This window comes from Gadus chalcogrammus, chromosome 14 (genome assembly GCF_026213295.1).
Source record: "Gadus chalcogrammus isolate NIFS_2021 chromosome 14, NIFS_Gcha_1.0, whole genome shotgun sequence".
NCBI lineage: Eukaryota > Metazoa > Chordata > Actinopteri > Gadiformes > Gadidae > Gadus > Gadus chalcogrammus.
This window is the reverse complement of record NC_079425.1, coordinates 9788322-9808075: the sequence shown is the minus strand read 5'-3', so window position 1 is coordinate 9808075 and position 19754 is coordinate 9788322. Positions and strand designations below refer to the sequence as shown.

The 19754-nt window shown below is 42.5% G+C and overlaps 3 protein-coding genes across 11 annotated transcripts in view; 1 reads left to right on the top strand and 2 right to left on the bottom strand.

Annotated features, from left to right (window-relative positions):
- mical2a (microtubule associated monooxygenase, calponin and LIM domain containing 2a) overlaps positions 1 to 622 on the bottom strand; it is a 29090-nt gene extending 28468 nt beyond the window's left edge. For 6 of the 7 annotated variants that reach the window (XR_008904043.1, XR_008904044.1, XM_056607099.1 and 3 more), the window contains exon 1: positions 443 to 600. The gene's annotated coding sequence lies outside the window, so the exon portion shown is untranslated. Of the gene's footprint in view, positions 1 to 442 lie in introns of all 7 variants that reach the window. The other variant, XM_056607101.1, reaches the window with a different exon arrangement.
- Positions 623 to 852: 230 nt separating this feature from the next.
- dkk3a (dickkopf WNT signaling pathway inhibitor 3a) lies at positions 853 to 4628 on the top strand. Its single transcript, XM_056607381.1, has 7 exons — positions 853 to 1450; positions 1633 to 1731; positions 1816 to 1890; positions 2483 to 2575; positions 2970 to 3114; positions 3701 to 3857; positions 3969 to 4628. The coding sequence occupies exons 1-7, from the start codon at positions 1142 to 1144 to the stop codon at positions 4054 to 4056; spliced, it is 966 nt and encodes a 321-aa protein (XP_056463356.1). The 5' UTR covers positions 853 to 1141; the 3' UTR covers positions 4057 to 4628.
- usp47 (ubiquitin specific peptidase 47) lies at positions 3832 to 19604 on the bottom strand. Of its 3 annotated transcripts, none has more exons than XM_056607379.1 (29): positions 19287 to 19556; positions 17038 to 17097; positions 16047 to 16241; positions 15463 to 15576; positions 15185 to 15338; positions 14991 to 15087; positions 14754 to 14899; positions 14168 to 14247; positions 13481 to 13630; positions 13198 to 13293; positions 12943 to 13095; positions 12660 to 12830; positions 12115 to 12246; positions 11926 to 12002; positions 11492 to 11547; positions 11067 to 11179; positions 10820 to 10927; positions 10356 to 10563; positions 9982 to 10097; positions 9653 to 9772; positions 8720 to 9536; positions 8234 to 8409; positions 8045 to 8125; positions 7832 to 7947; positions 7570 to 7688; positions 7004 to 7134; positions 6750 to 6797; positions 6523 to 6653; positions 3832 to 6177 (listed from the first exon to the last, which is right to left on the bottom strand). In XM_056607379.1, the coding sequence occupies exons 1-29, from the start codon at positions 19329 to 19331 to the stop codon at positions 6003 to 6005; spliced, it is 4185 nt and encodes a 1394-aa protein (XP_056463354.1). In that variant the 5' UTR covers positions 19332 to 19556; the 3' UTR covers positions 3832 to 6002. The 3 variants fall into 3 exon arrangements, with proteins under 3 accessions (XP_056463354.1, XP_056463353.1, XP_056463355.1); XM_056607378.1 differs by having other exon boundaries at positions 4714 to 6177; positions 12660 to 12833; XM_056607380.1 differs by lacking the exon at positions 17038 to 17097 and having other exon boundaries at positions 4714 to 6177; positions 12660 to 12833; positions 19287 to 19604.
- Positions 19605 to 19754: the final 150 nt, after the last annotated feature.

The following is a 19754-nucleotide window of genomic DNA, read 5'->3' as shown; positions in this document are numbered from 1 at the left end:
ACACTCTTAAATTGGCTGCATTTGATTAACTTTTAAAGATATTTTTTAAAGTAGCCTATTTTATGTAAGGCATGTTTAAGTAGGCCTATGTGTCAAATTACTACAATGTAACTTTTATTTTAAAGCCCAAATCGATTGTGACTCAAAACTATGTTGCATAAACAGATCACAGCTGAACAGTTAGCGCAAGAACCGCTGGGTCATATCCCATGCGTAAAGAGAGACCCCGGAGTTACACTTCCCAAGACAATGCTCTCCCTCTTAAGAACTAGTACCATGTTTAATGAAATTGAGGATTGAAATCCAGAAACCGCCAGTTCTCTCATAGAAAGAAACCCTAGAGCAGCCCAATTCAGAAAACGAAGATGATACCAGGTGTTAATATTCACTGATTTTAAACCACAGGAAAATAAACACCACTTCTTACGAAAAAATCACTTACTTCATCTCACAGGAAAAAATATGAACTTTTCCCTCATCCAATTATTTTTGAAACACAGAATCCGGAGAAATATGTGGCAGCTCGTCCCAGTCGCCCAGTGTAATGAAAGCAGCTCCACCATAGACTACACACTACTGGCCAAGGGCGGAGCGCAAAGTGCTCCACACACAAATAGAAAAGTTGAGCCGTGACTAAACTAACCGTACACTTCTAGCCTCGACACACTACCGCCCCCATGCGAACAAAAGGGCACATTGCATTCATAATCAAAAAGTATATATCGGTATGTCTATTATCACTTTTTTTTGTGTTCTAGTAACCTTAATGATTTGGATATGTAAACGGGCAATAGTACAGGACGATTATGGGAAAGCCTCTACAGTTTGTCCATAAATGACATTAAACAATTATTTCAGGGCTATGAGGAATACGAAGTTAAACAGCGTCATCTTCTGGTCAATCTGCAACCACGCAGCAACGATACAAATACATGCAAGTACTGTCCCATTTTCAACAGATTGCGCAGTTGCGATGACAGGACTCGCGTGTGGCTCTCTTGAGTTTTGTAGCCGGTTAAGTTGATTTGGCAAGTTCATTAGGTTTCATTGTGATCTGATGTTGAGCCACGACGTTATAGCGCATTTGCTCTAAGGCGTGACTATATAAATTGTTAAATATAGGCTGATTCACATTTATTGAATGGCTTTAGGGTTAGCTTTGCGCACCTCTTCGGACAGCACCAACACCACCGGCACCACCACACCCACACTGCTCCGCTGCAGCAGTGGTATGATGTTGCGGTTGTTAGCCCTAGGGTTCTTGGGTGTTACCATAACACCCGTCGTTTGTATCCTCCCTGAGATACAAAATAACGGTATTCATCACATTCTGGATTATAATTCCTATCATGTTGATGTCGAGACTTCGATGGACAACAATGTTGTCGAGACGGTCACGGAGCATCCTGCCGAGAACAAGCGAGAGGAATTCGAAGACGCATCTAATCAAGTGAGCAGACAAGCAACGTCGCAATTCATATAGGCGTATGTAAAGGATACAGACAAGTCTAGTTTATTTGCCAAGTTATTGGCCTTGGTCATCTTTGGGATGTCACTCACGAGAATGTATTCTGTTCATAAAAAGTTTCCTTCCTTTTTTTGATAATTGATGAAAAAGTGTATTCTTTCTAGGTTAACCAGGGTGACCAGAAAATACAATCAAACGTTTATAATGAAACGGGCTCGGAAAAAGTGGTTGTTGGCAATCATTCAGTGCAAATTTTCGACAAGGTAAGTAGGCCTGATCAAATAGGCCTATGCAACATATGATGTGAATGATGCAAATTATTTCTCCCTATCCCATCCCCTGTGCAGATATTAGACAATAATATTCCCACTGGGGATACAGAAGAAGACTTTAACAGCAAAGTCGTTCGGGCCAACGGCAAGGTAGGCCTATATTTGATTCTCATTTATATTCATAGGTTTATATTAAGGCTTGTGTTTAGAATACATAAAGCAAAATATAAGGTATGGCCTAATTGTTCTTCTAATGCAGCCTGTGAAATTACCTCGTACTGAAAGTCAGAAATCTGTTGAGTGATTTACAAACAATTCTGTAATTGTATTCCAACCGCATGCCTACGCCTATTAATTCAAAGCCAATACAATCCACGTATTCTATTTCTTTAGGCCTATTTGTTTGTCTACCTCTTCAACTCCATATTGAAGATGGATCAGTTAGTTTGCCTGATTTACATGACAATTTCCTCCACCATTCATTCAAGAATAAAATGTCCAAGTTGACATTTGTGTCAGCAGGTTAATGCTTTGGAAAAATAACATCTCCTAAAAAGGGTTTCCTCAATGTTTTTCTGAAATCACATGATACAATTTCAAATCTAAAACACACCATCTGTTCACTGTATTCCACAGAATTTATTTGCTTAAAATTATTTTATCAAATAAAAAAAGAAAGTTGGCTAACATTGATCCATCCATTTCATCTCATTAGTTTGTTTCCTTCACCCTTCTTATGTAGGAGTGCATCATCGCTGAAGACTGTGAGAGGGGAAGGTACTGTTTCTATGACACACAAAACTCAAAGTGTCTCCCTTGCAAAGCTCTTGATGTGGTAGGTAGAACACACACACACACACACACACACACACACACACACACACACACACACACACACACACACACACACACACACACACACACACACACAGTACGTATACTAAATCACACACCGATTATATTTCATAATGGACTGCATTGCAGTGTTTTCACCAGCGTAATTGGAGTGGCATCCATCGTCAGTGGTCTCAGTGTTGCAGACAACACATGTCAAGGTTAAGTTGGAACTGGTGCCTCTCTCTGCTATGAGACATACACGTTGAAAGTGTTGAGTGTTGCGGAATAAAAAAAAATGACAGCATCCACTTTACACAAACACAGCAGTGTGATTTGTGTGTTTTGCATAAGCATTCCCATTTATGGAGTCCCTGTATGGTAATGTGTTGCAGCCCTGCACCAAGGATGCGGAGTGCTGCGATGGGCACATGTGTGTGTGGGGACAGTGCAGTCCCAACGCTACCAAAGGGGAGGCTGGCAGAATATGTCATTACCAGGGTGACTGCAATGAAGATCTTTGTTGTGCTGTTCATAAAGGTAAAAGGCCTTTGACATGATTAGAATGTAGGTTTGAATAATGCTGTAGGTAAATTGTAAGAGTAATAATTTAAGTGTGAATTTTTACAAATGCAATACCCACCCATCAGCTATTAGTGATAGAAATGCTCCGTTAGAATATCTGTTGTAGTTTGACTGTGCATCTGTCTATGCATGATACTCTTTCAATTTTTGGTCATTCCCGCCTCATTTCTAACCAATCAGTGCACCTCTTCCTCGATTGGTTCCGAGAATCCATCTTGCCTGTGAACCACATTTACGTACACTGCGTTACCATGGCTGGCTCCCACACAAAATAACAACCCTTCTCACTGGCAGGGGATCGTATGGAAGGAGCAGATTTTATAGGGGGGATATCCCCCCAAAAAACAGTTGACATTATAACTCTTAATCTAACTTACAGCACCTTTTACTTCTCCCCTTTCAATGACTCAATACACTGATTAGCATTTCATCAATGTTTGCATATGTATTTGGATGATAATATAGGTTGGCAATTAGGTTGCTGCTGAATGAAACCATTCTGATTTTGCGTTTGTTTACTGTGGTGTTCGGGGGGGCTCAGCTCTGCTATTTCCAGTCTGCTCAGCCAAGCCCATTGAGCGTGAGCGCTGCTTAGGCCCCTCAAACCACCTGACGGAAAGGATGTCCATAGACGGGAAGGGAGAAGGACCACTGGAGCACTGCCCCTGTGTAGGTGATCTGCACTGCCAGCCCCTCGGGTAAGTCTGGGTAATCTAATGACCACACAGTGGTCATAAGACACACCAAACAGGTACAGTGTACCTATAGGAAGTATTGGCTTTAAATCTGCATTGTGTCTTGGTTGACAGACGCGGCTCCCTGTGTCTTCAGGGACCGAAATCTAGCGAAGAGGACCTGGCTGACACTCTTTACTCAGAGATCGACTACATCGTCTAGACTATTTTTTCCTAAGAATTAAATTGGATATCATTGAGCAGTTCAGATGCTTGCAAAATCTGGGACACTGCGAACATCACTCATTGAGAAAATCAAATCAATTACATATCCAAGGAATAAGGCACTAAAAACGTTACACCTCCAAGTTATTACAGGCTGGCTCCTAACACGGATGTTCAGCACGGAGGCTTGACCATATTCACTGCTAGAGAAATTGTAGCATGCAGTTGCGGCTGTTCCAGGCTTTGGCTCAACATTCAGTTCCAGGATGTACTGGGTACCTATTACTACCTTATTACAATGTTATTGCAGGCTCGTTAGACCTTGTGAGACCCTATAACCCTATAACTCATCAGCCACCATCACCCACCACCGCAAACACTTTATAAAAGCTTATTTGCACTCGTCTTTCTGGCTGTCCACACCATGTTTAGGCCTTATGTCAGTGCCTGATTGCATCAAATCAGGAGTGTAAGACACAAGAGCTATGCAGAAAATAACTACGGCCTTCAGATTTGGTGAAATGTACACTAGATCAATTTGTTCTAATCAGCATTATTTGTACATTGTACAACTCTTGCTTAATAAATATTCAAAAAACATTTGGTTTTCGCATCATTTCTTTTGAAATTATGTTCATGATAAATTGCTAGAAAACTCCAATTATGAAAAAATTATTTTATTCAACTCTAAAATCTGATACTATGTTCACACAGGATTTTAATTCTTAAAGAAATACAAATAAACAAAAAAAACAAAATCAGATATTGGCATTTCTACAGTGAACAGCTGGTGGGCAGCACCAGAAGGCCAGCAGTGCTGAAGGACTTGGTTTAGCGCGGCTGGGTGACGCCCAAAATGTATAGCAAGTTCAGCAGACTCTACACCCCTGGGAGTCAGGACTATCAAGCAGCAGCCAGTAGAAGCGCCAAAACTTGATTCTGTCTCATCACAAAACAACCTTGCCCTGCAGATTTTAACGACCCGTGCGCCCACGCCAGTGCTCCCACTAGAAGGTACGCATTGCGTTCACACGCAACACACAGAAAAAAACCAACTCATCGTTGCCAGCAAAAAAAAAAAGGTTAAATAGGGATGAGGTGTGCCAGAGTTCTTCTGCAGAACCCGATCGGAGCATTAGGTCTGCAGCAAATCAATAATTTACAAAACAAAAAGGATTCTTAACATAGCCTGCTTGGCTTTGTTTCACTGTTCCAGGTGATGATGTGATGAACCAATAGCCTATTTAACAGATTATAATATATAAAAGGATATAAAGGAAAACTCTGCTTATGAAATAACCCACCAAATTCGAAAAAGCTTTGTACCACCAAATTTTGGAATTTAAAATTGCAAAAATAAGTGCAAACATTAAATGGGACGTTTCAAAAAGTTCATTAAGGATACATGTTTAAGCTCTTTCTTGCACACATGGGTGGTTCCATCGTCGTAAGGAGATGGTAAGGTAGACCTAAATCTTCTATAGCAAAGGAGTGCCGCGACGATAGAATAACGCTAAACTCACGGATGACTTCCATGGTTTCCAATGAATCTAACGACAAAATTAGGAAGCAAAACACTCAAGAGGTTACAAGAAGGGCTTTCTTTAAAGGACACATGGAGACAGTGATTTCATACTCTCCTGTTTCACAGTTCTATCCGTGCAGTGTGTATCTGTGGCCTTATTTTCAATGGATTCGTCTAAACGATGTTCATCTTTAAATTTCATAGCTTCTGTACTTCCCTTTAAAACTTTACAGTACATTACACTATAGTGCACAGATGGGACTTCTGAGCCAATCTCTACCCTGCTGGAGAGAGCGACCACGGGTTTTACTGCACAGCACTGCTTTGAAGTTGAAGACACCCATACGGACACCCCAGTGTCCCCGGACAACTACACTGTAGCAAGAAGAGAATCCAAAACAGCAGCAGGGGTGTGCGTCTCAGTCCTGTGCCGAGTCTTTAGCAGGGCCCCCGTCCAGGTAGATCTTGAGGGCCTTTTCTTTGCGTGGAGAGTAGCTGACCCGGTGTCCGGTCTTTAGCAGGCGGCTGCTCTCCTTCTTGATGAGCACGCTGCGCTCGTCCTCGGACATGTCCATCAGTTCCTCAGTGCTATCCCTAAAGGGCATATCATTTGTACATGTTTCTGATTTGTGAACGTAGTTGTGAGTCCATTTCTTACGGTTTCATTCGAAGAAAAGGGAAATTAATTGTGATTGCAATACTATTATATCACGATAATTTGTAATGTGTTTGTTGTGTTTTTTTATGGTTATGCATTATTATATATATTATATATATTATTATACAACAATGCTTTAAATGTGGTTGGAATATTGAGACATACAGCATGTAACTCATCCCAACACCAGAAGAAAAAAACAGAAATTGTACTTCTATGCTTCAAACGATATGCTTCTTAACATGAGAAACACGTTGAGGTGAGGAACACTGTAAATGTACCTGTAGAAGACCACAGCCCCGTCGTCGCAGATGTACAGAGGCCAAACATTGAGAGTAGACACCTTTGGGTTCCAATCCAGATCCTGATGAATCTCCAACACTGAGATGTCACAAGGAAAGGTTCCTCTCCCCTGCACAACCCGAGACATAAATGCTTTCATCAGCTTGCCAACAGGAAGAAGTACACAAAACAAGTGTGAGTTCAAGCCTGTCTCTTTGTAACATACCTTTGCAAACTCCAGGTTCTCAAGCGGTATTCCACTTATTTCACAGAGCTGCAAAGACACAGGAAGAGAGTGTTTCAAGATCAGCCTTTTAACTCCCGCACTACCAACACATCCTGCCTCCAGTTTACCCAGGCAAAATGACAACTCTTGAAGTTGATTATAAAGGATGCCTTACATATAGTGTCAAGAGAAGAGTAGAGAGCCTTGCTGTTCTTTGAGTATACATAAGTACACAGAAGAGGGGGCTGCCTCACCTTTTCCTTGAGCTCTTCCACGCTGCTGCTCTCCAGAACCACCTCCCGGAAGGCCTCCAGCTTCATGTGGGTGGGGCTCCAGCGTCTGGTGAGCACAGCCAGCTGGGACATGGACTTCATCTTCTCTGGTTCTGGTGGAGCGGAGCAGGATGACCATGGTTCAACAGCAGTGGGGGGGGGGGGGGGGGGGGTACTCAATTAGGTTGATTCATGAAAGAAGCAAGATTATTTGCTGCCATAATACTTGGTATGGTCGAAAATTGTTTTCTTTTTGCAACAAAACAAACCACGCCAGAATCCTACATTTTATCTCAGTGGATGCAAAGTAATGACATTGTCCTACAAAGAGGGCTATAGTGTATAGTCACCAAAGTCTTGCAAAAAAAAACATATATTGCAATATTTACAAAATCGCAATTATGCATAACATTGGCCCTAAAAAAAATCGATGTCCTATCGTATCATGAGGTGCCTGCCTATAACAGTCTGTAATGTACAGTTATTGACCGAAAAAAACAACAAAATGTCGTTCCATCTATCTTCCATCATATGAAGCTTGTTCTTACCGTCGAGGACCTCCAGAAAGACCTCCCAGTTGGAGGAGATGTTGATGTCTTCCTCGTAGACATGGTAGTCCAGGAACACTGTTCCTGGGTTCTTCCACGTCTTCTTCCTGAGTCGGAACCTGGTCATACACACAGACACACACACACAAACACACAAACAAATTATTGTACAGTGCATTAAATGCCAGAAAATGAATTACAGTACCAGAATTCAGTACTTCGTATACAGTTTGCAATAGTTGGTACACCAAAACAATCTCACCTGTCAATGCTGAGATCAAGCTTACACTGTTCTTTTACTTGTGGAAGCAGTTCTTCTTTAGACTGCCTCACAGTCATGCCTTTTGCAAACACTGTATCCACAAGAAATTTACAGGGCTGGGGATATAAAAAGAAAGGGTAAAAAGTACGGTAAGCAGAAAGTATTGTTGATAGCTGCAAATGAAAAAATAATAATAATTCAAGCATTGCATACCTCCGCTTCGTTCACCAGTAGTTGGTACACTTTCACTCTGTACTCCCCTTTCTTCAGTGCTCTTCCTAGTCGGATTGTTATCTGCATTGTGTAAAATTCACAGCCCTCATCATCATCAGAGTCTGTACCCTCAGACAAGTTTACAAGACAGACGCAATGTGACACAGGGTCTACTCTAAGAATACAGACCTTGTTATCGTCGGAGAAGGATGAGAGGGTTTCGTTAAGCCGTACGCTCTCAAACTCTTGGTTGTTGGCATACACGCGGAACACCTTGAACTGGCTGGAGCCCACTCCTACGAAGGGCTCCATGTTCTGCTTGAAGGCTGCCAGTGTAATCCGCTTATCCACATGGACGATTATACCTGGGGGCCACAGATTAGCCATGATGACCACCCATTCACTTAAAAATATTATTGTATACATAAGCTTCGCTGATCAAACTAAAAACGGTGAAAAGGCCCAGTGGCACTTTAAAAGCATCCCATACCCGCTGCTGTACATTAAAAGTGATAAAACAACACAAGCAGCTTTCCACTTTGGTTCTCAAATACAAATCTTTGGTAAATCACCTCCATTAATGTGTTTTAATCTTTCCTTATCCACAAACTTCTCTGAATTGACAACCATTCTCTTCATAAATATTTCGAAACATAAAAAGGAAGTAGCATGTACATTTCTGAGCGTCTCCGGATGCCTCGCCCTGGTTGCGCGGCTCGGACACCCTGAAGTATATGAACGGCGTGCTGCTCGCTTTGCTTTTGCCGTTGTCGTCGTACTCGCTGTCCGTGCCGGAGTCCTCCTCCGCCGTGTCCCAGGTCTCCTTCTTGCCCTCGTGGGCCTTGGAGCGGCGGCTGCTGGTGATGCTGTGCGAGTCCAGCCCGTTGGCCAGCTGGATGGGCCCGCTGTCGGCGTTGCACAGTGTGTCGCTGCTGTGGCTGGAGCTCAGGATGTCACTGTCCACCGAGCTGGTGCTGCGGTCGTTGTGCACCTCCGAGTCGGAGCGCTCCTCGCCGGCGTACTGGTTGTCGGGGTCCGAGGCAGGGCCGGCACTGCCCCCCGCGGCCGCGGCCTGGATCCGGTCCTCCAGCTCGCGGTTGTCCGCTGCAGCCGACGCGGAGGAGCCAGAGTCCAGTTCCTGAGTGGGGGACTCGATGTGCTCGAAGTCGCTAGTGTCCGAGCTCTTCTGGCTGTCGCTGTTGCTAGAGCCCTGCTGCTGCTGCTGCTGGTAGGAGAGGCTCTTGAGCTTCTCTGTGCTCTCCTCCAGGATCGCCTCGACAGGCTTCCTGGCGGCCTTTGAGCCCTCAAAGGAGCCATCCGAGCCACCGGCTGCTTTCTGGCCAGCAGTTCTGTTGGACAGGGTACCAGGCAACTGCTCCGGAAGCAGTACCATCAGTCGAATCGTGTTACCATGTCGATCCAGCAATTTCCACAAGTGAGAGTCAGTGAATGGGAGCTGTTGGTCTGGGGAATCCGAGCTCTCGACGAAAATCTGAGGAGCAATCACAACGAGAAAGGATGGAGTGAGTGTAATGGCAAAGTAAGACAAGCTAAATGCAAAACTGTTGGTTAGGAAAAAAAAAAGAATGTGAAAAAGGGCAACCGCACCTTGTTGCTTCTGAAGAAGCCTTCGGCTTTCAGTGTCTTGTTTGGAACAAAGAGGAGGCGGAGGTCGTTGTAGCAGCGTTCCAGCACCACACGCATGGTCTCCGCACAGAGCCCCGTGGCCTGGAGAACACATGACAACAGCACACACCAAAGATAGTCACACACAAAGCCCCCACTGTTCGCTCTCAGGCTGTGATGGTGCACACAATCTTGAAACCGAGGTCCCATAGGTGCACACATTCTTTCAGATATAACTTGCCATTTGCAAAGACTTACTCCAAGACTTACTCCAAGACTTACTGGGACAAGGGACACAAAACAACAGCTACCTGTGCGATGAGCTGCTTGAATTCCGCAATGCTCTGGTTCAGGAAAGCCCGGACACTGACGGGAGGAACGATAGTGTCGTTCTTCAGATCCACGACGTGAACCTTCACCATCACCTCTGCAGACACACCACCCAGGAACGACACACATTGGAATGATGAATGCCCAAGAAAATGACTGTAGAAGTACACTTGTTGCATCCAGCAAACAGTTCGCAAAATCATGAAAGTTCATTATCATTATAATATAATCTGCTATAAATAATCTTGATTAGCGCAAAAAGAAGAAGATATAGCCATACAGATAAACATCTCACTCTGAAAATGATAATAGCAAAGGTTTTAAAGTGGTCTACATAGTCTAGTGTCCTACTGACCTCCAGGTCTGTACGGCTGAAACACCTGCTCTGGCCTGCGCGTCTCCAGCAGCAGGTCAAACATGTACGAGGTCTTGACTCCTCCCAGCAGCATGCCCATGGGCGTGTCCTCATCATCCTCATACGAGAGCTCCAGATACTCATGGAACTCGTCGTACTTCACCAAGCGACAACAGTCTAGAGGAACCACTCCCTCCAGCTCCAGCAGCTACGGGACGAAACAATACGAGCACATGACCCACCTGCTTATCTTGATTTTAGAGCAGAATGATCTCTGATCTTAAGTCCTATAAAACAATGGGATCAAAGCAAATGCTTATCTTGACATCAGAGGTGATTCTGATCCAAAGCCCTATAAACCAACGGGAAAGTATTCCCTTTATAACTCATCTTTTGTTGCGTTATTCGTTTGCTTTAATGAACAAACGACACAAGCTACCCGTCTTGCATTAGACGTAGCCTACCTTGTAGGCCATCTGTGTTGCCTCCCTGAGGGTTTTATCCTTGTGAACTTCCAGCTTGTTCTCAATCATGGTCATCATCTTCCCAGGATGCAGACAGAAGAGTTTAATCTGAGAAAGAAAGTGAGTACAAGAAAAAACAGTTAATGATCCCTTAAACCTTTAAATTCTTTAAAAAAAAAAGTATGAAAGAAACAGACAGAACAGACTGAATTGGAACCCAAACCATAACCGAGAACCCGGTGGCTACCTTGCAAGTGTTGCGTTCAATCTCCCTCTGTCGCTTCTCCTGCTCCTCGGACTCCTTCTCCTTCTGGACCAAATACTTAATATGCTCGGGGAAGTCTTCCGGATCTAAATACTCTGTTAAACGTAGAGCGAGTGACAGACACCATACACAGATTCAGAGAGCAGAACACAAGCTAACAAACAGCCCTTGCATTTACATTACAATGATGTCTATTGTGGCGTTGTTATGTACTAATGTAATGAGCTTGCGTCCAACGGTCTGAACCCAATAACTTGCCAGAGGTGGATATAATTGAATGACTCCAATCATACTGGTTATTTGATGACCAGCTGGATCAACAAGTGTTGAATGTGACACCATATTGCCAACCTCAGTGGCCCTTTTTATGAGTTATACGAGTCTCAATTTAAGACTAAATCCCTTACTTGTGTTTCTTGAAGGATCTTTCAACCTATAAATCAGCATATAGGCATTCGTAGAGCTGTTGGAAAGGGGGGGGGAGAAAGCATCAATATTAACTACATTTATAGTTTAATTATTTAAATAATGTCAGGGTCCATTTTTTAGTCTTTTTGCATAATTAACTGATTATGTGTGCAAGGGCCATAAAGAGTCAGATGATTGGTAAAACCCTTAAAAACCAGTAAAAAATTACCAGTATTTACATATAGAAAATAACATACCGGCAGGGATAATGAATATGACTGAGCTGTAAATACATTATGCAATAAAGGCAACCATGAAACCCTAGGGGGTTCAGACCCGTGGTTTCAAACCACTGGCTACTGTAGTTAAACGTTAGAAAGTTACTGAACCCAGTAAACCACATCAACCAGCAGAGATATGCACGCCGACTGACCTGGCGAAGGCACTGGAATAATAGCCTCTGCTTCCTGTCGACCCTCCGTATGTCTTCCTGATGTCTTCTAGGGAGATCTACACACACAGACACACAAACACGGTTGGCTTTCCACAGTTGAGCCTTGAGAATCGTTAGGTCTCATCATTCAATAGTGTTGGTTGAGGAAGACCTTTTGGTGATGCTTACCTTGCTAACATGCTGGTCGTTAAAACTGTACCACTGGCCATCAGTGAAGGATTTGATACAGGCGTAGTAGTGGCCACCTGCAGCACTCCCCGAGTGCACCATCACAGAGAAGAGCTCAAAAGTCAGCGAATTCTGCAGATGGTACAGAGGAAACATCAGACTGTAACGCAGATCACAACCACAATAGTAATTAAAAACCTGAACCCAACTCTGGGTGGGAAAAACCTCAGAACAGTCTCTCCTGGCTTTACTAAAACAGCATTGAGCATAGGCGCACCTCGCCACAAATGTAAACTATAGCAGCAATTTGGTCAACGATACAAGATATTGTTGTGTGGTGTACGATTCACCGTTTCCTCTACACAAACTCTTACAAACTAAAGCATTGTTAACATTCGGGTGATGGCGTGCACATGGCTCTAAAGGCTCTTCAACACATTACATAATACCCTTGTGAACAGATGTTTTAGTAAAGCCAGATCAGAGTGTTGCGATGGTTTAACCACTCAGACAGTTTGGGCCTTTAGGTCTTAAGCAAATATTACCGCTGTTTCAGCAACCTTGGGCTTCAAGCCCCGCTCGGCGCTGCCCGTGCTGTCTAAGCAGATGCCTTCATCAACACAGTCGTCTGTGGCGAAGTCATTACTCATCTGGTCGCTGTGGCAACTGCCTTCATTTTCTGCTCCACTGTCCGTGCAGCTTTCCGTCTGCGGTGACTTCTACGGAGAAAAGCATTTGCAGAAACCAATCAGGGCAAAAAACAAAAACAATGATTCAAATTAATTTGGTCACTAAAAAATATAAATCAAGTGATGGCCATGCACTCACCTCGTCTTCTACATCCATGAAAGGACTCATGTCCAGCTCATCTGGGAAGGTCATTCGGTCGTTGAGTTTGATCCGATGCATAGTGGTGTAATCAAAGTCAAAGCGCTTGAGCTGTAGTGTCAGCAGGTACGGGAAGTGCAAAAACCTCAGTCCCTGAGAGGCGAGAGCATTGATTACAAACACGGTACAACAACGATTCACTAGCTTTGCTCAGCACCTTTGCTCCGTCTCAGTTTTTCTTTTTTGTATTCTCACCTTACGGGCATCACATTTTTTCTTGCATCGCTCACAGAAGTACTGGTTGGCCCCATCCAGGGTTTCTGGTTGGACGAATGCCTGCAAAGCCTCTTCCTGTGATGGCAAATACAGATGACACACCCTTATTGTTGCACAGAGTTTCAAGCTAGCTTTAAAAAAAAAAAAAAGGGGATATGCAGAGAAGTACGGCCCAACACAGGTTTAGGGTTGCTTGCAATGGGGGGAAAAGAGGTACACAAGGTAGAGACACACAGCAGAGAGACACAAGACGTTGACGCACCACACTGCCGTAAACCTGGCTGGCTCCAAACGGTCGGATGACGAGAGGGATATCCAGGTAGGTGTCGTTTCTCCAGCTCTCGTTGCCACACTCCAGACAGCGTACGTAGTCCTTCAGCTTTCCCTGGTATAACTGGTTGATCAGGTCAGCCTGATGGGGAACCATCATGAAAGTCAAGGCATGTGGATTGTGACCAAATGGTAGACATAAATCTTGTGTACACAGCAATGAACATTAGGTACACAACCACATTAATACTTAAATAGTTGACACAAGCTTAGTTACCAATCTTTTAAACATCTGTTAGCAAACATCTTGATGACTCATTGTACAAGTTATTCTTATGCTCGCCTAAAGGAGTTACTTTGGGTTCACTTTCAACCATAGAGACGGCCCCCGAGTCACCCACCATAGAGCATGGGTTAATTGTGTCACAAACGTAGCAGAGGAGATCACATCTTCAGACACAGTAGCTGCCAGGCACAAAAAATAAAAAACCCACACACACACACACACACACACACACACATTTACAGTTGCTTTTTTTAGTTGGACCAACTCATGATATCAGAAATAGCAAGCCACCAGAGCTTTATTGACCCTCTCCCCTCGTCCTACAGTAGCCCTTTTGATTTAACTCATATGGGGCCATCTAGATGCAAGCGCAAAGGCTGTCACTTCTCTTACCTGTTCGGTCAGCTTCCATTTTTGTTCCAGAGCATCAAACATGACTCTGCACAGCTCCTGGACATCATGCTGCTGCCAGGCTGAATTTATAACAGAAAGTGAATATAATTAGAGGTACGGATAGTTAATTATTATACAAAAAATACTTTATTTTCCCATTAGGCTCGGAACAAAAGCATTTAAACGTGAAATCTTACATTACACCATATGACTGTGAAAAATGACAAACAATGGAAATATTGTCATGTTTTCAGCTGATTTACTAGCCCTTGACAGAAAGAGAGAGAACTAAAAGCAAGGGGAACTGTCACACTGGGCTAATGTTAGTGTTGGAACACGGTCAAGGTCTATACAACATCTGTTTTTGCTGAGCATTTCAAAATAAATAAATAATTGGATTGGTTACTTCAAATTGGAGAACTGAAATCCCCGCCCAATGAAGTAAATGTTCCAACATTTGCATGTTGTTTTGCGGAAACAAAAGATGATGTCGCAGGCTACGATTGTTTCATAACACTGGCATGGCGCAGTGCCATCTTGTATAAGGAAATAGCCTCGTGATGGTTTCTCTTTGTACAACACTCACCCTCACTACTGTCCCAGCCAAAACTCCTTGTCACATCTGTGGTCTCAATTGCCCGTTTCTTACTGGTCTGCAGCAGAACAAACAGTCTTTGTAACTGGTAAGGGATGCTGGAGACTTGGTCCTCCTCAGATTCCTCAAACTCCCAGCTGTAAAAAATAATTTGCATTGTAAAATATTTATCAATGCTAGCCTTACTATAAAATACAACGTTTAAAGCATGAGCTTTGAACTCCTTACTTGTACAGTGCGTTTCTGAACTCTGGAGTCATAAACAGGGTTTGTAGGAGGCTGTTTAAATAGCAGGTCATAGCCTGATTCACCAAGCCTACGTATCCTGTGGCAAGATCAAAAAGAGGTTGGATGGAATGTGAATGTTATTCTTCCTGGTGGGGATATAACATATGAATCAGCCATCTGCCCCCCGGTCTCACCTGTCTCAGACTTGTTTAGTATCGAAGAGTAGGAGTACGAGGGGCTGCTGTAGTCATTGCTACATCCACCCGTGCTCTCTCTTGGCAATGGTCCGATGAAACGCTCTTGGGAACTATCATCCAAGCCACTGCTGTCTGCGGTCCCTGACTCATCCTGAGTGCAAAGGACACAAATAACAGGATTGCAGACAGTTCTGGCTATTGCAGCTGTGACACAAAAGTCCCCTAACCAAGAGTGGTTTATTTTTAATATTTACTGTGCGTAATTAGGCACTCACCGATGCCATCTGGGGTTGCTCTCCATCTCTGTCAGTGAGCTGTAGGAAATTCCTCTTCCCAGCTTCAAAACCAGACTCTGAGAGTGTAATCGCACTGCTTTGATCCAATGGGGTCTGGTAAAGAGTACATTACGTGGTCACAAAAACATGGTAACCGAATACATAACATGCTGGTTTTCAAACACACAGACACACATGTGAATGTACGTTGTTATATTATTAAAAGTTTAATGATGTTGTCACAAATGTGTATGTTGAACCCAACAGTCTATCAACAAAGAGTGTTTGTGTTTTTTCTTTAGGAGCAGGCCGAGGAGTTATCAAGGCTTCAGTGGAAACAAGCCTTAATCCACTGACCTACTATGTGAGATAACAACACAGCAACCTGGGCTCTGGCCTGGATCAGTGGCAGGATTAGCAAAAGCTCATGTACCCAAAAGAGGAGTGCATTAAATACATGCACACAATACCCATAGAGCCCTTTCTGAGTAGACAGTGAGGACATGTTTAAATTTGTACGCTGCCCGTTCAGTAGACTCATTCGCAAAAATGGTTCAACTGCATTCTGGTTTAAATGGACTTACCATTTCGGATATGTTGCCCCATGCAAGGTCAAAGGTGCCGATCACATAGCCGGCTTTGTGGGCCACATCTTCGTGGAGTTTGGAGAGGGACGTGGATGCTGGAAGGTTGACGGTCAGCCTTTCGTTGACCGTCTTGGAGTTAGTGGTGTCCTGAATAATACACAGCACTCTGGGCTCCTCCGCAGCATTTTCTATCTGCAAATAAGAGAGAAAATAATTCACACATTGTCCAAGCGCCTGGTGTGCATTTAAGTGACTTCTTCTAAGATGCACTTATGTAAAGCCTCAGGTTAGTATAAGAGAAAGGATGGAACATTCCTGTGGCTGTGTGTTCCACTGCCAACGTCATACTGTAGAGGAAAACGTCAACGGTACGATAGTAATTATTTTGTGCTATGAACCCCACTAGGAGGAATGCATCATTAAGCTTGATTAAAATAAACCCACAAGACATACAAAAATCCATTCCAATTCAGAAAACGAAGCCAAACAGTGACAAACGATTAGTCGGACCAAAACACAAATTAATCGGACAATCTGGATATAAAAGGGGTATAAACAACCATGGCATGGTGTTAATATTAGGTAACTAGGACTGATGATACACAGGAATATGTCAGAATCAGGTCATTCAAAGCAGTGTAAAGGTTACACAATGACGCTGTGGGGGCAAACAGTTAACAGGCAACACATCGCTTTTTGTAGATTCATGTTCCGCACAGTACTTTAACTTAATAGTTACGGAATGCCGGCCTCCCTATAAACCTTATTTTTTTAAATAACTGAGCAAAGCCTGACACAACAGTAGAAGACTGGGTTATTGTCTGCCTTAGTTAAATAAATAAAGCATTCATATGGATGTGTGTGACTATCACACCCACCTGATGTCAGTGGGCAGTTAACATTCTCTGTAAGTTTTGGACGGTGAAATGGCGAATAAACAGATTGCATGCATATTGCAATCTCATGCACACAAATTTCATGTCTATACCTGGGAAAACTTCTTCTTCATCTCATCAAACAAAGACTGTCTGCAACTCCAAAACATACCCTAATAACCCAAGTGGGGATGTGGGGGTCAACACAAATGAAACCAAAAACATCTCCTAACCAATAAATTAATAAATAAAATTAAAAAACCAACCAAACAGGTTGAACTACATGCAACATAGACTGCAGTCCAGCTCAGCAGTTCACCTTCACCTGCTACCTACTAAACATACTATGATGCCATTGTAAAATAACATCATGGTTAGACAGAAAATAGGGATGGGAATTGGATGATAATCAAGTCAAGTAAATTTGTGTATTAATTCATGTATTCTAACAGAGGATTGCAGCACAATTAAATAACTTGATACTTATAGCCCAAAAAAGCATTGTAATAGAGCATTATTTGAATGGGTAGTTTCAAGGTGCAGGGCTCAGATTAAGCCCTGGATGAGGCAGCAGGACTATATAAAATTCTCTAGAAGCTATAAAAACATAATGACTGTTGCATAACGTACCTACAAGTGCTATAAAGTTCAAGTGCAGTTGTAAGTTATGAGAATATAAATCATTAAAACAAAATTGATAACAGAGGAAATTGTAAAATTCTCAATAGATTTGGCATTGCCAACGCTGACATTGCTGTTAATTGACAAAAAGAAGTAGGTATTTATTTACCAGGGACCAATTAAAAGCATCTTAGGCAAAAACAAATTACTCAGCCAAAAAAAATTCACCAGGCAATACAAATCTTGCTCAACATTCATTGATATTGTCTGTTTAAAACTCAAACAATCTTTATGCACAGGGTGCAGTTGCAGTTATCCTTATCATATAATCTTGTTGCACCCAAGTGGGTGGGAAACTAATGATTATTTGCTCCCCAGTCCCCACCCAAATCCACTGTGATGTTCAAATTATCAAACAAAATACATTTTGCCATCATGCCGTTAAAACATTGGAAGATAGTCAAAACAGGCCATATACATTTGTGCTATGAACTATAGACTATAGAAAAGGGACATCTCTGTGACTTTGTTCCATGTACCATGTTGGGACAAGAAGGCAAGTTCAACCACCAAAGGGACGCGTCCCAAAGCATTTCATAGGAGGTGTAAAGACATAAGAAAAATGTATGTCATATCAGTGTCATGTAATGTCAATTATTTATTTGTTTTAAAGAGCCCAATACTACCGCTATAAAAAGGACCACTACTGGCTCGTATAAAAAAGGTAGCTGAAATTACAAGTTCAATCCAGAAAAGCAAAAGATTTCAGTTCTCCAAGAAAAGCCTCGTTCGCCTTTTATTATTTCTGACGAAATAAGTAATAAAATAATGTTTGGTTTATAGAACAAATAGTTAAACATGAATACGTTAAAAATGCGTATGATGGATTGGATTAATGAAAAAATACTTTTATGAACTGTATAGGTAGATTAAAAAAATGTTCACAGCATAGGTCAAATAAACTAAAATCACGCGCTTTCATTGAACCAATATGAACTGGTTTAATGCATCCAATAGTCTGTCAAAAGCGAAAAGCTATTCATAAATAGTGAACCCTGAACGTGTGTGCGTGTGTCATCTTTTCTAGACGAGGAAATTCACAATGTCATCGAGTGTTAGCTCTACTACGATTCAGCGTTGTTGTTGACAGCAGTGATAAAGTCAAGTCAAGTGATTCTTTGAATGCACATTTTACCAAATGACACGATCAGGGATGGCTAGTAAATGCATTCGGGTTTATTTTTGACAACCGAGGTGTCCGTCGGTAAATGATAATAAACAGTCAGCCAACGTTAGCTCCGCCAGTAGCTAGGTAGCCAGAGCTGACCAGTAAACTGCTAGCTCTTTAACGTCACAGCTGGTTTTGTTTTTAGCTATATGTGGAATACTTGACAAGTCAAGGCGACTCACTATCCCCTTTAAAAAGATTCTTGTGAATCATTTAGTATTCGCCATAACCTCAGTGAGGTGATCTGAAAACCTATTTGTCATATTATCTGACCTGCACTTTAACTAACCAAGTGCTAACGCTAGCCAGAGATAGCTTTGTCGCGAAAGGCCGTACGTAGCTAATGTTCATCGTTCGTGTTAACTACGAAGCCGTATAATCAAATGGGTTGCATGATGACTTGTTCGGACCAAACTTTCTTTTAAACAATAAACATTTTGTCATTGTCAGAAAGATGTTCAAATTAACGAGATGTCCTATCAAAGACCTGTGAAGGGTCTATTAAAATCTCACCTCTTTGGGTACGAGCTGGTTCTCCTCGCTAGGCACCATTTCCATTTGGACGACAGTTTAGACACACGTCTAGGTAGACAGGGGTGTCAACGGTACAACATCACGGAGGTGGACACAGCCATGGTTTGTGTTTTTCTTGCGGTAGGTATGGTTAAACAGAAAACAAAATTCAACTTGCCGGAAGTTCGAGACTTATCAAAGTGATCGCAACACTTTCTCTATTACACTGGTACACAAAGTAGCCTACTATCAATAAAGAAACATGGCCGGTGCGCAACTACGCGATACTTCAGTCAGTTCGTCCCTGCTCGCGTCACAGCCTAGGATGCGATGGTCAGAGCCATGGATGCGTGGCTGTCAATGATTTCGTCTGTTTGAAATGCACAAGTTAGAGTTAATCTTTATTTATGCATATATATATATATATATATATATATATATATATATATATATATATATATATATATA

What these genes read in the sequence shown, in the direction of transcription:
- dkk3a (XM_056607381.1), top strand. Translation starts at nt 1,142, where the DNA reads ATGGCTTTAGGGTTAGCTTTGCGCACCTCTTCGGACAGCACCAACACC. An exon ending in TCGTTCGGGCCAACGGCAAG is followed by an intron (nt 1,891 to 2,482) that starts GTAGGCCTATAT and finishes CTTCTTATGTAG; the next exon opens with GAGTGCATCATCGCTGAAGA. An exon ending in CTTGCAAAGCTCTTGATGTG is followed by an intron (nt 2,576 to 2,969) that starts GTAGGTAGAACA and finishes AATGTGTTGCAG; the next exon opens with CCCTGCACCAAGGATGCGGA.
- usp47 (XM_056607378.1), bottom strand. Translation starts at nt 19,331, where the DNA reads ATGGAAATGGTGCCTAGCGAGGAGAACCAGCTCGTACCCAAAGAG. An exon ending in GCCAGGTTTACGGCAGTGTG is followed by an intron (nt 13,294 to 13,480) that starts GTGCGTCAACGT and finishes TTGCCATCACAG; the next exon opens with GAAGAGGCTTTGCAGGCATT. An exon ending in GGGGCTGTGGTCTTCTACAG is followed by an intron (nt 6,178 to 6,522) that starts GTACATTTACAG and finishes TATGCCCTTTAG; the next exon opens with GGATAGCACTGAGGAACTGA.